We start from the raw sequence: 16929 nt of genomic DNA, 5'->3' as shown, positions 1-16929 counted from the left end.
AAAGATCACTATACTCCCCCAAGAGGTATAATAAATTCAACACATTTAATATAGAGTATATTTTTTTCAAGGTCAGATACTAATGGGGAGGCAGAGGCAGGAGATCACTTAAGTCCAAGGTTCAAAGCCATCCTGGGCAACACAGTAATGTACCCTATCTTTGGGTGGGGGGAGAATCTAGATAAATAAAAACTGAGACAATATTTTTACAAGTCTAACATCAGTATGTTTCACTTCATCATGAATATTACAACAAAGCACATCATTAACTTCTTTATAAATACCTTAGCAAACACTTTCATAGTATATCCCAAGTACTGTACTCGAGGATCAATAGCTGCATAAGTAGCTAGCATTCTTGTGTTATGTTGAGCCTGAAAAATAATTCCATATTTGAAAACATTTCTTAAACTCACAAATAAAACACACTTCAAACAGAATACATATAAATGTAAATTTTTTTAAACATTTATTTTTTTAGCTGTAGTTGGACACAATACTTATTTTAAAATTTATTTATTTTTATGTGATGCTGAGGATCGAACCCAGGGCCTCGCACGAACTAGGTGAGCACTCTACAGCTGAGCCACAACCCCAGCCCTATAAACAAAAATTTTAAAATACCTATTAACAAGTGAAATAAAAACTTACCTTCAATCTGAAGGCAAGCAAATTGATAAATACACTCTTTCCTTACAGTGTTCACACTTGAAATTTTTAAGCATATAGGTATAATCAGTAACGTGTAAACGGAAAATAAAGTATACCTGACCTGTAAAGAGAAACTTACCAATGTATTATACAAACTGATATCGCCTTCTAATCCACTTCGTCTGTGTTCAAATTTTACGATAGGCACTTTGGCAGTAGTTATAGGCAAAATGTTTCTTAAACCTGATTAAAAAAAAAAACTTAAGTAGGTTAAATAATTTTCATAATGCTATGAAGTATTTTCTTTTGTTTTAAAGCAAAGATCTGAACTTTATACCTGGATGTCTCTTAAGAATTTTCGCCAAATTTTCAATTATTTCCTTACAATTTAATTTCTAAAAAAAAAAAAAAAAAAGTTTAATTCAATTTGGTCTTGTGCAAATTCTAGTATCATACAGGCATTGCATAGTAATATTTTAAAATTTCTAGCCATAATGCATTACATATAACCTTGCTACTCAATGCATATGTGGTTTATAGACCCATAGCATCAGCATAATCTGAGAAAATAAAAGAAATGCAGAATCACAGGCTCCTCCCCCATCTACTGAACCATAATCTGCATTTTAACAAAATCAAAAGGTAATTCAAATGCAGATTTAAGTATGAGAAGTACAAAGATAGGAGTATAATATGGTTTTCAATATGTGACTCAATAACTAAAGATGGGTTTGGTAAGGGCAAAGAAATATATTAAAAACACAGGCTCTAAATTTAGATAAACCTGAATTAAAATTTTGAACTAAGTACTGACTAGCTGTATGGCTTATCCTTAATCCCTCTCAGCATCACAGTTTTACTTTATAAAATTAAGATAATCATAAATTTCTGCCTTAAAACAATTGTTAGGAAGATTACATGAGACATGCTTGTAAAGCATTCAGTAGTAAGCTTGTCACAAAACTGAGTACTTGAAAACTCTGAGCTATTTATTATGTCAATATGTTGGTAAGAAAAGGAAAGATAATCCTATAAGCAGCACCAATTTTCACAAGGAAATTCTTACTTTTACAAATGTAAATGTACTGCTTTTTAAAAAGAGTTGATATGGTAATGATAATAAAACTACAAGAAACACAGATGATAACAAGTATTATAAAGTAACTGTATTAAATTGAAGGTATAACCATCAATCCCAAGAGTTATTACAAAATAATCCTTGCGTGAAGCAGTAGCCATAGCAGTTTAATTTGGGTATTTTCAAGGGAATATTAGTTACTAATTCATGCACAATAAACTGGACAAAGGAGGTAATTTTTCTCTTTATTATGCAAAGACATAAATTACGATAGAATTTTTAAGTTTTAATAATGTCTCATCTGGAATAAAATATTTTATTCTTTTTCGTTGCTTCAACTTCTGCATGTGAATGGCAGATTTTACATCATATACAAATCCTTAGTGATTAGAAGTCTGATAATTAAATTTTACATAAAACATATCTATAACTCTTAACTCCTTCCTGGATAAAAATCATTTCTTATTCTCTCAATTTTTGCTCTTCAAAATGGAGACAGGAAGCATCTTTTCAAGAGGTGAGTTAAAAAAAAACAAATTACTTGTTAACATTTCAGTTTCTTTATAGAACAAGATAGATGAAGTTGTCTTGCTGCCGAGTGCTTTACAAACATGTCTTTTTTTTTTAAGAGAGAGAGAGAGAAAAAATTTTTAATATTTATTTATTTTTATTTTTTTAGTTTTCGGCGGACATAACATCTTTGTTTGTATGTGGTGCTGAGGACTGAACCCGGGCCGAACGCATGCCAGGCGAGTGCACTACCACTTGAGCCACATTCCCAGCCCACAAACATGTCTTATGTAATCTTCCCAACGACTGTTTTAGGGCAGGAATTTGTGATTATCTTGATTTTATACAGTAGAACTATGATGCTAAAAGGGGTTAAAGATTAGTCATACAGCTAGTCAAGTAAGTTCAATACTTAGTTAACATCATAATCTACTTCTTAGGCCCAGAAATAAGGATCTACCAGGTATCAACACTATCTTTGCTACAGGCATGACAACGTAATAAACACCTTTTGAAAGGACTATATCAAAAATGCAGTACACTACTCTGCTGAATTCTTTTATCATGTAACAGAGGCAATACTGACACTCTGTAGATGCCAGAAGCTTGGCCTCACAACTTAAGTAGGTTAAATAATCTTCCAAGTAGTTCCTGATTTCGAAATATAAATACCAAAAGCTATGCTGGTAAAAGACATCTACAAGGATCCTTCCTTTTCTAACTGATACTATAAAGTTATAGGACATTTATTCCTGCTCAACCCATTCCTTTTTCCACTAGAGCCTGGATAATCTCAATCCTACTACTGGGGAAATCCTACAAAGAAGGAAAGCCTAAGGACCCACTCTCACTGCTGAGACTTCACTGCTCCTGGCATCTGAAGGTGAAACTCAGAAAGCTTTCAATTTCATAAAGTAGTAATTAGGTGCTACAGTACTATTAGTATTATATTTAAACTACATTATGGGTTCAAAAAATTATAAAAAGGCAGTGAGATACAACAAAAAGAACATGAACTCTGGTGTCAGACAGACCTGGATTCAAATCCCAGCTCCAACACTTACTAGCTGTGTGAACTTGGGCAATTCAGTTTATCTTTCAAAGCCTGAGTTTTCTCATCTACAAAATGGGGTAAATAATATCTATCTTGAATATAGGTATAAGAATGAATTGAGATAACATATGTTTAAGTGTTGGGTATGAAACAAATGTTAGTTCCCTTTCCAACCCAAAATGAGTTTCTAAAACTCACTTATAACATAGCTTCCATAGAAAAAATGTAAGTGGCCCCAAAGTACAATTAACTTTTAGAATACAACCCCATTATAAATTAGATGACTATCTATATTTTCTATTTATAATGATACAAAGTCATTACCTAATGGAAAATAATATAAGACAGAGTAAGCAAAAACAATATTAACAAGCAAACTGAAGCACCAGCTTCTCATTGGTTCTAATGCAAAAATTTTAACTTTATGGTACACTGATTTTTTCTAAACTTTCATTACAAAGCATCTGTAATTCTCAGTGAAATGGCTTTTACATTACAAATGACTGAAATGGTAAATTTACTTAAGATATGAATATCTTCTAAATTGCTAATGATTTTACATTTCAAATGTTGCTATTGATAATACATTTATACAAAGACTGGCATCATGTGTTTTCTCAATATTACATAAAAAAATAAAAATATTTATCTTTAGGGAAAAAAATGTTACACCTTTCCCAAACACTAATTCTTACCTCTGCATTTTCATGGCCTTCCAAGGTCATACAAATATCCAGATCACTATCACGAAATCCAAATCCATTTTTAGAAGAGCCAAATAAGCACAATCTTGCCTTTTCTAAGCAAAGAAAAAACAAGTCAAAAGTCTTAGGGAAGAAGAATCTTCTAATATCTACTAATGACCTAACATAAAGTGACCTTGTCCACTTCTATGATTTAAATTACTTACCACTGGAAGACATACTGATAAATTCTAAAACACCCAAATCTTTGTTCAAGTTCCCATACCACATTTCCACTTGCTCTTTCCACTTTTGTAAACACCATGAATTCAACATGTCTAAACTAAATTATCAACTTCACCCCAAACCTAGTATTATCCCTACAACAATCCCTATTTTCAGCAAATAGGGATTTGCTGAAATCTGTTCAATTGCCCAAGTCAGAAATATATGTGAGATCCTTAATAACCCTCTCAATCTCCACATGCGCAATCACTGAGACATTTAGCTTCTTCCAACTTAACTATAAATCCATCTACCTTCATTTGTTTTCAACATCACTACCAATAATTAAGACATATATTTGAGAATTTACCTCTTGAAAATAAACCTAATTCTTTCAGGACAATTCAAGTAGATTTATAAATACTATCTTAGTACAATAGGATTAATAAATTCTCCTCCAAAAGTAAATGACTAATTCACTAGATATAAATTATGATAATGTTATTCCTTCACATTTACAATTCTTCAATAATAGCTACAACTGCAAACAAGTTGCAGCTTAACAGGGTTGGACTTTTCTTCCTCTCGATTCTTAAGCAGACTACTCTCTTAGGGAACAAATTCTATATTTTCAAAACAATCCTTCCATCTGATTCTGATGCTCTACTTGAAATACGAATGACAACTGAGAGGCATAAAAGAAGCTACAATTATTAGCAAATAAAAATATGAGTTTAAAAGAGACAGATTTAATTGATATTTTATATATACTAACAACATTTTTAAGCAGAATCAAATAGCAACAAATCATCTTTCAAAATACAAATTTATTTTGATTTTAAATTAACTGTTTATGTACTTCTAAAATATTTGGACACAAAATTCTTTATTCTTCACCCTCATGCTGAAAACCTGCTCTTCCTGCTGTCTTTGCCATTTCATTAAATAGCACCACCCAACTGCTCAGCATAAATCTTGAGATCATCCTTTTTTTTTTTTAAATAAAGCTATATTTTTTGAGAATTTTTTAATATTTATTTTTTAGTTTTCAGCGGACACAACATCTTTGTTTGTATGTGGTGCTGAGGATCGAACCCGGGCCACACGCATGCCAGACGAGCGCGCTACCACTTGAGCCACATCCCCAGCCCCTTGAGATCATCCTTGATTTCCTTCTTTCTTTCTTTCATATCTCACCTGTGATAAATGCATCAGCAAATCCTGTTGGCTCTACCTTTAAAATATACCCCAGTTTCCAACCACTTCTCATCCTCTCCAAATCACTATTATGTTTCATTTGACTTATGCATCACTTTCCTAAATGTTTGCTTGCCTTTTTTTTTTTTTTTTTTTTTTTTTTTTTGGTGTTTGGGGTATTGAACCTCAGGAGTATTTTACCACAGAGTTAGATGCACAGCATTTTATTTTTATTTAGGGTCTTGCTAAACTGCTGAGGCTGGCCCTGAATTTGCAATCCTCCTGCCTCAGCCTCCTATATCACTGGAATTACGTGCATACACCACCACACCCAGTTTGCTTAAGGCCCTATGTTCTATTCTCTCAGACCATGTCATTTAACAGCTAAAAGCCTGGAAGGCCTCCAAAGCCTTTCATTAGGAATTCAAAATAAAAGTCAAAGTCCTACTACTAATGTCCATGAAACAATACCTAGGCTCTGATCTCATCTTTCTATTACAGTCTCCCTCACATACTCCACTCCAACTATACTGTACTTTTGGTCTTCAACCATGACAGATATAATCTAATCTTGGGTGTTTGTACTCACTGCTATTTCTCTATACAATATTTTCTCTTTGAATATTCACAGAATTTGCTCCTTCATATTGTTAAAGATTCTACTCAAATGCCACCTTATCAGAGAAACTTACCATAGTAACCCATCACTTCTTTTATCTCCTGCATTTAATACACATACTATTTGCTGATACAATATATTTAGTTGACTATTTAGTTTTATTAGTTGACTGTCTCCCCTCTGAAATACATACTTCATGAAAGCAAGTTTCACCTCTTTTACTAGCAATGTGTCCCTAAAAATTAGAACACATAACATTCAATAAACATTTTTTTTAAATAAATGAATGAAACCCAAGACCACATGGCCACAGTAACAAAACAATCAATTTTTATACAGGACATACCATCATATTCTTTTTGAATAAACTTTTCCAAGCCAATTAAAATTTGCTCCCTGTTGTGTTGTTCAGAGAAAGGTGGTGATAACTCATCTAGGTTTGAAAATGGGGAGGAGAGAGAAATAGAAAAAGTAAGAAAAATGGAATCTGAAAATATCTTCAAGTATTTATCCTAAAAATTATACTTACCATTTCATTATTTGTTAACTCTTCTGACTTTGAACCATAAATGTTACTAGAGAAGGGGCAGTGGAGCAGCAAAAGATAATTTTTAAAAGACCTGTTTACATTTCACACAATTGTTTTCCCTATGAGATACCTACAAATATATATTTAATTTTTCAAATGATTTAATGCTGTCTTATTTTTCCCAGACATTCCACTCCCCTTCCATATCCATGCTTGTTTTTCCCTCCTGTATTCATACTGCTATCCTAGGCATCTGGTCCACTCAAATCTAACAATTTCCTTAAATGTCTGGTCAAGACTCAAATTTTCTCTATAAACTACTCTGCCTAACCACAGCCTTAAAGACCTATCCTTGTTTTGATTCAATTTATTTAGTTCTCCAAATTGCTTGACATAATGTAACACCTGATTTTATATTGTCCTTTGAATTTTCTAGTTATTCCATTTATATCAATCCTATTTTTCCAATAGGACTATACATTCCTTAAGAACAAAGTTTTTTCTTTTTCCTTCTTTCTTTCCCATCTCTACCTCAAGATATCCCCAAAACATAATACAGGAACAATGCAATAATTTATCAAAATTTTGCTATAATGAAATTAAACTAATATTCAGTTTAAAAAAAAAACAAATATAGCAACAATAGATATGGGAGAGAGCAGAAGAGATGAAATGCAGGGTATGTGTGTTTAATATTTTTAGTTGTAGATGAATACAATATCTTTATTTTATTTATTTATTTTTATGTGGTGCTAAGGATCAACCCAGTGCCTCACATGTGCTAAGCAAGTGCTCTACCACCTAGCCACAACCCCAGCCTGTGTGTGTGTGTGTGTGTGTGTGTGTGTGTTAAGGCAGTGGAACTATTCTATTATTATACTATAATGGTAGATACATGACATAATGAATGCTATAGTCCAAGTAAGTGTCTCCCAAAGACCCATATGCTACAGGTTTGGTCCCCAACCCATGGTGCTAACTTGGATTAGTGGAACCTTTAAGAGGTAGGATCTATTGTGATGGGAGTTTTCCAGTCTTTGGGGCATGCACTAAAAGGGCCTATTCTGACCCTATACCCTCCTCTTCTTTTGCATAGCAGTTTTGAGGAAACAGTTTTGTCATGCCATGTGGTTCCACCATGGAGTGCTATCTCATCAAAGGCCCAAAGTCCAAGGGTTAACCAAGCCTAGATTAAAACCTCTAACATTGTAAACCAAAAATAAACCTTTTCTCTTATGAGATGACTTCTCTGTTATTTATTACAGTGAGAGGAAATGACTAACATAATGCATTTGTCAAAACCCATAGAACTTTGCAACACAGAATGATCCTTAAAGTATGCAAATATTTCAAAATCATGGAAAAGGTCGAGGCATTCAGGATGGATATAGACTGTGACAAAAGAATCTAACTGTATTATAAATGTACAATACAACTTCATTCAACAGAATGGGAAAAAGGTGGTGCTGGGCCTAAGTAACTTTGAAAATTAGCGGAATCTGTAAAATTAAGGTCAAAGGGAACTACGAGAAGCACTGTATTCTAACTGATGAAGTTTCCCCTGGGAATATAAGTGCTTTAACAGTTCTGATGCTGCTATACAACTGTACTGAAATGCTACAATTAAACAAGTAGTAGATGGAGGGAACCAGCTTTCTTATTACTGGAATGGGAGTTTACAGATAAGCAAAGAGAAGAGGTTAGAATGAGTCATGTGGTAATGGTTCAAAGTTGGATATTAGTATGGAGTTGTGTTTAGCTTAAACATAGATAAGATTATCACATACAGAAATATTTATAGGTAAGTACAAATAAATGAGTTATTTGTTATTTTCTTCCTGTAAGAAGTCCTGAAAGCAAAAACATTCCAGTAGAATCAAGAACACCTAGTGTTCATATCTTAGTTCCTAATACCATTCTCCCATATAAAGAACCAGGGCTCCTTGGAGAAATTTTAAGACTACGTTAGAAAACATACATGATGATCCTGGAGCATCTTGTAGTAACAGGAAGTAAGAAAGGGCTAAAAAACAAACAAACCACACACTGATGAGGGCACATCAAAGGGACACCTTGCCAAAAGAGCTCCCAAATTCTAGCCAAAGCTAGAATTCATTTAATAATAAAAATAAATCAGTATTGGATTATATTCCAAAGTATAAAATATCTATGAGTCCATAGTGAGAGAAAAATAATAAAAATAAATGTTATGAATTGTACCTTAATAAAACTTTTATACTACCAAGATCTAATCATTCCACTCAAATATTTACCCAAGGAAAAAACTAGTGTATGTTTATACCAAAACACATAATCTGAATGTGTATGACAGATTTATTTGTAACAGCCAAAATTTAGAAATAAGCAAAATAGTGATTAATAAGCAAGTAGATAAACAAACTGTAACATGTCCATACAATGGAAGATTACTTACTCACCAATAAAAAGAAATTAATCACTGACACACATAACAGCATAAATGAATCTCAAACAATTACTCTGAGTGAAGGAAGTCAAACCTTCCCCCAACAAACGAACACATTCTGTGTAACTGCATTTACACAGAACTCTAGAAAATACAAACTAATCCATAGTTAAGTGATAGAAGCAGTTAAGTGACTGCCAGGCACTAGGTAGGAACAGGGAAGGGTAAAAGAGAGGAATTACACTGGGGAATTACAATGTCATGTTATGACATCAGAAATCTTAGCTTACCTGAATACAGCAAGCAATGCATAAATGTTTGGTGAATAAAGGTAGGCAAAACTCTCCCCAGAATGACTTTATAAACATTTCTCTCTAGACCTTTCTCATACTCTACCAAATAAAAAGCAATTATCCTCCCAAACTGTGCATGTTAGGTTATTATGCATGATCCTCTATATTTGCAAATGAAGAGGAAGGTTCATCTCAAATACTACATCATTAATTCAAATTGTTCTGATACACCTCAGTTAAAATTATTTGGGTGTGCACTGCATTTTTTTTACTACTACTATAGCATATAACATTCTAATTCCAATTATGGCAATTTATGTACATGTCTTTTTCACTCATGTAGGGGCAGCACTGTTCCACAGCACTGAAAGTACAGAAACGTTTTTTATTTAGACTGTCCAATGCAGTAGCCTCTAGCCACATGTACCTATCGAGTGCTTCAGATGTGTCCAGTGTAACTGAGGAACTTAATTTTATTTTAACTGATTTAAGGTTGAATAGCCCCACATAGGTGTAGCAAATCCACAGTCTAAGTTTCTTAAAATTAATATATATGAGAGCAATTAAATTCCTTCTGGCATTTACCGCATTACCCTGAACATAGTAGGCATTTGGTAAATATCTATACTTAGTCTCTACACCATTCAAAAACCTCTACCCCCGCCCCCAAAAAAGCAAATTGTCCTTTAATTAGAAAAGTTAACATCCAAGAAAGAATGTAGTCCCAGTAGATACAGTAATAAAATACTTACCAAAACACCTTTTACATACTAAATCAAGTATTTCCCGAAATCGGTTTGTCATTGGTGGTAGAGGTTTTAGATCAATTTTCCTGAAATCCTCTGGGCAATCATTTTTTGAATGACCATCCTTTTTGCAGATGCTGCATACTATCGTTGGCGGCTATACAAAGGTAAGAAAATAATCTAATAAGTGCCTTTTGAGGCACTTCATCGCTTAGCAATCCAAAAATAATCTTTAAGATAATTCAGTTCTGATAAACTGTGTCTTTTGGAGATTTAAAAACAAAACTTAATAAAATGCAATCAACATAAAAACTATTCTGAGCAAACAACTTTTTCCTCCACTAAAATATTTATCAATAACAAATTCACTTGAGGATGTAAGATGAAGAAAATAACAGGAAATACAAAAGGAATGGCTAAGTGAAATAGCTTGATTAGCTCCCAAAGGGAAATATATGCATTATATTTTTAATTTACCAATATCTAACAAAGTAGTTTATAAATTTTAAACTGCACCTTTCAATTCACTCCAAACATTTTTCCATCTTCAGAATCAATTAATCACAGAACCCTCACTTAGCCAGTTGGTTCAACTACATCTGTGTCCTGATTGCAGAACTAGACTTGAAAAATAAATTAGCTCCATAAATAAATAAGTATTAAATAGCTACAAACTGAACTTCAAACCCTGTAGCTCCATATTAAATATATTCCAGAGGACCACCAGGTGTGGTTAAAACATCAGAATTTATGCCAACTAGTTGAATAAAATTCATGGTTAAGGAAGACTACTACTCTTTTATTATGACACATCTAGACTCTAAAATTAAGTGCCTTCCTCCAGTGTTAGCCTGGACATTTACATAGCCACAAGCTCTGAGGCAAATTATACAGAACAAACTATATACACCTCTACAGGAATAATATACTGTGGGCTAATTAAAAGTACTCCAGGAACCTTTAACTGCTTTTCAAAACATTCATATTTTTAAAATGACATATGCAAGGGAAATTCTTTTAAAATTTTACAGATAACTAATAAAAATTAAAATGGGAGAAACAGTACTCCTTATTGAAATAGGTAAATTTTAGGGGAAAAAATATAAAATACAAGAAATACATTGTAGTTATATAATTAAGAGATTATTTTTCTAAAAATCTTGTCATTTATTTCATTCTTTCAATAGTTCATATGCCCTAAATACTGAAACTGAGATAAAATTCAACAAATATATTTTTATATAGAATGAAGAAATACAGCTTAGAGGAAGGAGGAAATAAGAAGGTGTTGGTTAAAGGGTACAAAACTACATTTATTCAAAATAACTAAATTTTGGATATCTGTTACACATAACCTTAGGCCTATGATTAACATTGCTTTACTATATTCTTAAAATTTTGCTAGACAATAGATCTCACATTAAGTTCTCTTTCCACAAAACGAGGCAGTAGGCTTTTGGAGATGATGGATAGATATGTGGTATTAATAGTGATGATTTCATAGATGTATACTTAACTTCCAAACATCAAGTTGTATACATTAAACATATATAGCTTTTTTTTTTAAAGAGAGAGTGAGAGAGAGACAGAGAGAGAAATTTTTTTTTTAATATTTATTTTTTAGTTTTCGGCGGGCACAACATCTTTGTTTTGTATGTGGTGCTGAGGATCGAACCTGGGCCGCACTCATGCCAGGCAAGCACGCTACCGCTTGAGCCACATCCCCAGCCCCAAAACATATATAGCTTTTTAAATATCAATCTTTAAAAAAACATATTTTTATTAGTTGTTGATGGACCTTTATTTTACTTATTTATATGAGGTGCTGAGAATCAAACCCAGGGCCTCACACATGCTAGGCAAGCCTCCTACCACTAAACCATGACCCCAGCCCTGCAATCTTTTTTTTTTTTTTTGTAGATGGACACAATACCTTTATTTTATTTATTCTAATGTGATGCTGTGGATTGAACACAGTGCCTCATACATGCTAGGCAAGTGCTCTACCACTGAGTTACAACCCCAGCCATCTTATCTCAATAAAAGAGACTTTTAAAAAATACTGCTGAGGTTGTGGCTCAGCAGTAGAGCGCTTGTGCAGCATGTATGGGCCCCTGGGTTCGATCCTCAGAACCACATAACAATAAATAAACAAAATAAAGGTATTTGTCCATCTACAACTCGGAAAAAAAATTTTTTGAAAAATACTGCTAAGTAATTATGTTAAAAAATCTTAAGCTTGTCCATAAATAATTACTGATAAAACAATAAAACTGAATGACATTCTAGTTTTTTTAAATATTCTATTTGGCTTACATGTGCTTTAAATTATTATTTTTCATTCTGGAAGCTTATAATGATATTTCAGTTATATGTATTGTACTTAAAGCAATGTGACTTAGCTAAAGTTTTATTAATAAAGTTCTTATTGCTTATTTTCTACTACCGGGTCATTGTTGATTTTGTTCATTTGTTTGTTTTGCAATACTGGGGACTAGAACTAGGGGCACTCTACCACTGAGTTATATCATTTCCCTTTCTTATTTTTTATTTTCAGACAGGATCTCAATAAATTATCCAGGTTGACCTCAAACTCGCGGTGCTTCTGCCTCAGCCTCCCAAGTAGCTGGAATTATAGGCATGACCACCAGACCTAGTTCACTTGAGTATTTTCTACAATTTCAAATGTTAAAGCTCAAATTCTTCCATTTTAAAACTAGAAAAGATGGGCTTGGGATATAGTTCTGTGGTAGAGAACTTGCTCAGCATATGCATGGCCATGTTTGATCCCCAGAACTGGAAAAATAAATAAATAAAAATAAAAGTAGAAAAGTTAGGACTCCATAATTTATAAGGGTTAATACAAAATCCAAAAGTGCTCAATGGCAAAAACAGAATCTGAATTCTTCATTTTTTTGGTTCCTGATCTTAATTTACTTCTACCTTTAGTATATTTATGTTCTCTTTTCTAACAAATAACCCCCCACATACACAAACTCACGTAGTTTAAAATAGAATACTGATAGAATTTTTAAAATTTCATTCTTTTTGGGAGAAAAATAAGCATATGTATAGAAATAAGCAAAACAAAATATATGGTGCTAAGCTGATTTTCATAAAACATACGATGAATACTTTTATGTATGAGAAAGTGAAGAAAACCAAATAGAGTGCTGAAACCTCTTGGTGCTTTACACACAAAATTTAAAATCAATTATAGGAAAAGTACAGAAAGCAAAAGACAAATACACACCAAAATCATTCCCAAACAATAGTCACTACCATATAGGATACTTTTATACTTCTAAACCTAAAAACTATAAATACAAAGTCAGGGGTAGGGATATAGCTCAGTGCATAGAGCATGAAGCCCCTGGATTCAATCCCCAGTACCACAAAGGAAAAAGAAAGATAAGACAAAGTCATATCACAAAATCTTACAGATTGTTTACAAATTGTATCTTACCTTGCCAGAGGTTAAAATAAACTTATCGAACACATAATGTAATTCCTGGGAGGGGAGGTTACCATCATCATTAAGGTCAGAAGCAACTTCTGTAGCTTTGCAGTTGCAAGAGGTAGTAGATGTGTCGGTGCACATAATCTGATGTGAACTTTCTGCTTCTAAATTTGATCTGCAGTCTGTTCCAACAGATTCATCTGGGTCAGGCAACCCAATGCAATTACATTGGCTGAGCTCCTTTTTTAAACAAGTTTCTGAAGGCGCTAAGTCATTTTGTTTCTTAATTGATTTTGGCTCCAATTCACTGCCTTGATTGGCATCCGCAGAAAGAGATGAAGATTCCTGTCCATGGTTAGCCAAATCTACTTCATTTACCAACAAATTGTCATTGTTAATAATACATCTCAGTGATGTACCTTCCATTTCATCATGTTTATCAGGTTGACCTCTTTCTGTATTTATTTTTTCTGTGCTTTCCCCAAGCAGATTGCAACAGTTGGTTGCCATATTATCAGACTTCACTGGTTTCTTATTGCTTATTTTCCCCTTCTCTTTTTTCTTGAACTCCACTGTGGTCTTATTTCCACCCTTCCTCTGAGGACAGGCAAAATACCGATAAGCTGCCCTGAATCTCTCTACAACATATTCATAAACAAGTTGGCTGTTTAAGCTCCGTGCAACATTCCTCTTGACTGAAAATGGATCTAGTAAAAAAGAAAATGATCAGAAACTAAGTCTCTATTAACAAACTACATATACAAATAGAGTTTAACTATTTAATTGTCAGCAGAGCACTTTTTCCTAAGGTTTTTCTAATATATAATCCCAACAATGGTTCCTGAAAACTGAGTTGAAGAAAAACAATAGCAAATCTTTTCCTTTGTTTCTTCCATAAAAGAAACATCTAGAAGAAAAAAGAGTAAAGATAATATTGAAAAATAATAAGAGGTTAATTGAGAAGGTCAATTCAGTAATTAAACTTTCAGTGATGAAAGTATGGGGGGAAAGAAGCTATGCCACTATGCCTCCCTACACAATATCATTAAATGAAATTTCTCAAACTTCAGGACCCATTAATAATTTTCATCTCTTGCCAAGGTAAAATTAATGTTGGGGGATACAATATGGAACCTTGTTTGTCAACATCAGTTGTTCTTTACCTCAGCCAAGGGATAAAATTTTTAATAGTTTATCAGATGATAAGTGGCACCCCCAAAAAAAGGAGTCTCCAAATTAAGTACAATACATCATCTCACCTTCAATTGCTATTCGTCTTTTAGGCCAGTTTTTGTTTTCTCTTGTTAAAATATCTTGTATTCGTACACATATGACGTATTCCTCCAAAGCAAAATCCAGTGTGTAAAATTTTAGCAGCTCTAGCCATAACTGTCCCAGGGATACCTGATTTGGTGTTTCCAATGTTAAGGGAGACTGAAAGAAAAAAAAATACTTTTCATTTAAGCTTCACAAAACTATAAAATCAATGACTTTTCATTTAGAAAAGGCCTCAGAGATTATGTTTTCAAAAACTGAGAAATAAAGTAGTAATTTGTCAAAAACAATCAATCTGAGTCCCAGTTTACTGATTTCTAGGAATTTTGTTTTCTTTGCATTATCAATGACTCTCAATTTTGACTACACATTAAAATCATCTAGTGACCATTAATGTAAACTAATGCCTAAATTCCATACCATTCCCACTTTCAAGAATCTGATTTAATTGATCTGGGTTATTAGACCAAGACACTAGGATTTTTAAAGCTCCTTAATGTGATTCTCATGTACAAGCAAGGTAACAAACCGCTAAATAACAACTACTACAGCCTACTCATTGCAATAATTACTTAATATATCTAAGTAAATATCCTGACTTTCAAAAAGTACCTTCATTCAGACACATTTCTTTAGAACATACTATTCCCTGGAATAAGATAATGAGAGCTCACATTTATACATAATGCTTGCCATGCACTCTAAAACCAATCTGCTTACAAGAGCTGCACATACAGTATAATATAATTCTATGAATCAGATACTTTAGGGCAAGAATCTGACTCAAGACCACCTGGCTACTAAATCCATGTTGTGAATCATTATACTATACTGTCACTTAGGTAAGATGAGGTCCTACTTCATAGGCTACTAGAAATAGAGAGTCAGTTTAACAATTACAGTAAAGGCTAGGCTACATGCAAAGATAAGAATCTAAATATGAGAGGTCATCACAGAGAAGTAATATCTGAAATCCAAATGAAAGAGCTAGATGATGACTGGTTTAAAGTATCACTATGTAGTATAATGGCATCAAACAGCCATTCACACATTCAATTCTACAACTATTTGTTGAGTGCTGACTATGTACCAGGCAATATACTAGATTCTTAGAATATATCTTAGGGAAAAAATCTAGATCCTTGATTTCATCGAGTCTACTTTCTAGGAAAGGACAAATGTACTTATTAACTAAATTACACTAGTAACTTAAAAGAAGTTAAGTGCTATGGGGAAAATATTAAGATAAAAAGAGTAGAACCAGGTGCAGTGTCGCTCGCCTGTAATCCCAGGGGCTCAGGAGCCTGAAGCAGGAGGGTCATGAGTTCAAAGCCAGCCTCAGTAATGGTGAGATGCTAAGCAACTGAGTAGGACCCTGTCTCTAAATAAAATACAAAATAGAACTGGGGATGTGGCTGAATGGTTGAGTTTCCCTGAGTTCAATCCCCCATACCCCGCCCCAAAAAAAGATAAAAGGAATAGGAACATGGGAGCAAGAGAATGTCACAGTGTCAAGTTGAATAGTCAGAATCAGATCTGTTGAGAAGGCATGATCTGATGAGAAGGGGAAAGTGTTCTAAGAATGAGGAACAAATAGAATAAAAATACACAAAGTAAAAGTGTGACTATCTTTAAAAAGAAAACCATGAAGGCTGTAGTTCTAGCTCAGTGGTAGAGAGCTCACCTAGCATACATGAGGCACTGAGTTCGATCCTCAGCATCACATAAAAATAAAGATACTGTGCCCACCTACAACTAAAAAATACATATTTTTAAGAAAAAAAGAAAACCATGAAAGTTGGTTTGACAGATTAAGAGGAAGAGTAGTAGCAGAAAACAAAGAGCTATCAAGTAAGGACGGTTTGCCTTTTCTTATAAATGAAACAAGGAGCAACTAAAGCATTTTTAGTATGAATAGTGGAAAGGGTATGACCTGACTTAATGTTTTGTTTTTTGCGGGGGGGGGGGGGGGGGACTAGGAATTGAACCCAGGGGCACTTGACCACTGAACCACATCCCAAGCCCTATTTTGTATTTTATTTAGAGACAGTGTCTCACTAAGTTGCTTAGCACCTCACTGTTGCTGAGGCTGGCTTTGAACTTGGGATCCTCCTGTCTCAGCTTCCCAAGCTGCTGGGATTACACGCATATGCCACTGCGTCTGGCCTCACTTAATGTTTTAGA

At 33.6% G+C, this 16929-nt stretch overlaps 1 protein-coding gene across 8 annotated transcripts in view; it reads right to left on the bottom strand.

The window, feature by feature from the left end:
- Tut4 (terminal uridylyl transferase 4) overlaps nucleotides 1–16929 on the bottom strand; it is a 119916-nt gene that overhangs the window by 32857 nt on the left and 70130 nt on the right. For all 8 annotated transcript variants that reach the window (XM_076841303.2, XM_076841302.2, XM_076841305.2 and 5 more), the window contains 8 exons: nucleotides 14730–14904; nucleotides 13477–14177; nucleotides 10017–10167; nucleotides 6364–6450; nucleotides 3989–4092; nucleotides 989–1046; nucleotides 791–894; nucleotides 285–374 (listed from right to left, as the gene is read on the bottom strand). In XM_076841303.2, the coding sequence (XP_076697418.2) occupies nucleotides 285–374; nucleotides 791–894; nucleotides 989–1046; nucleotides 3989–4092; nucleotides 6364–6450; nucleotides 10017–10167; nucleotides 13477–14177; nucleotides 14730–14904 (1470 nt within the window). The remainder of the gene's footprint in view (nucleotides 1–284; nucleotides 375–790; nucleotides 895–988; nucleotides 1047–3988; nucleotides 4093–6363; nucleotides 6451–10016; nucleotides 10168–13476; nucleotides 14178–14729; nucleotides 14905–16929) is intronic.

Source organism: Callospermophilus lateralis, chromosome 7 (genome assembly GCF_048772815.1).
Source record: "Callospermophilus lateralis isolate mCalLat2 chromosome 7, mCalLat2.hap1, whole genome shotgun sequence".
Classification (NCBI taxonomy): domain Eukaryota; kingdom Metazoa; phylum Chordata; class Mammalia; order Rodentia; family Sciuridae; genus Callospermophilus; species Callospermophilus lateralis.
This window is presented reverse-complemented; position numbering and strand designations above follow the sequence as displayed.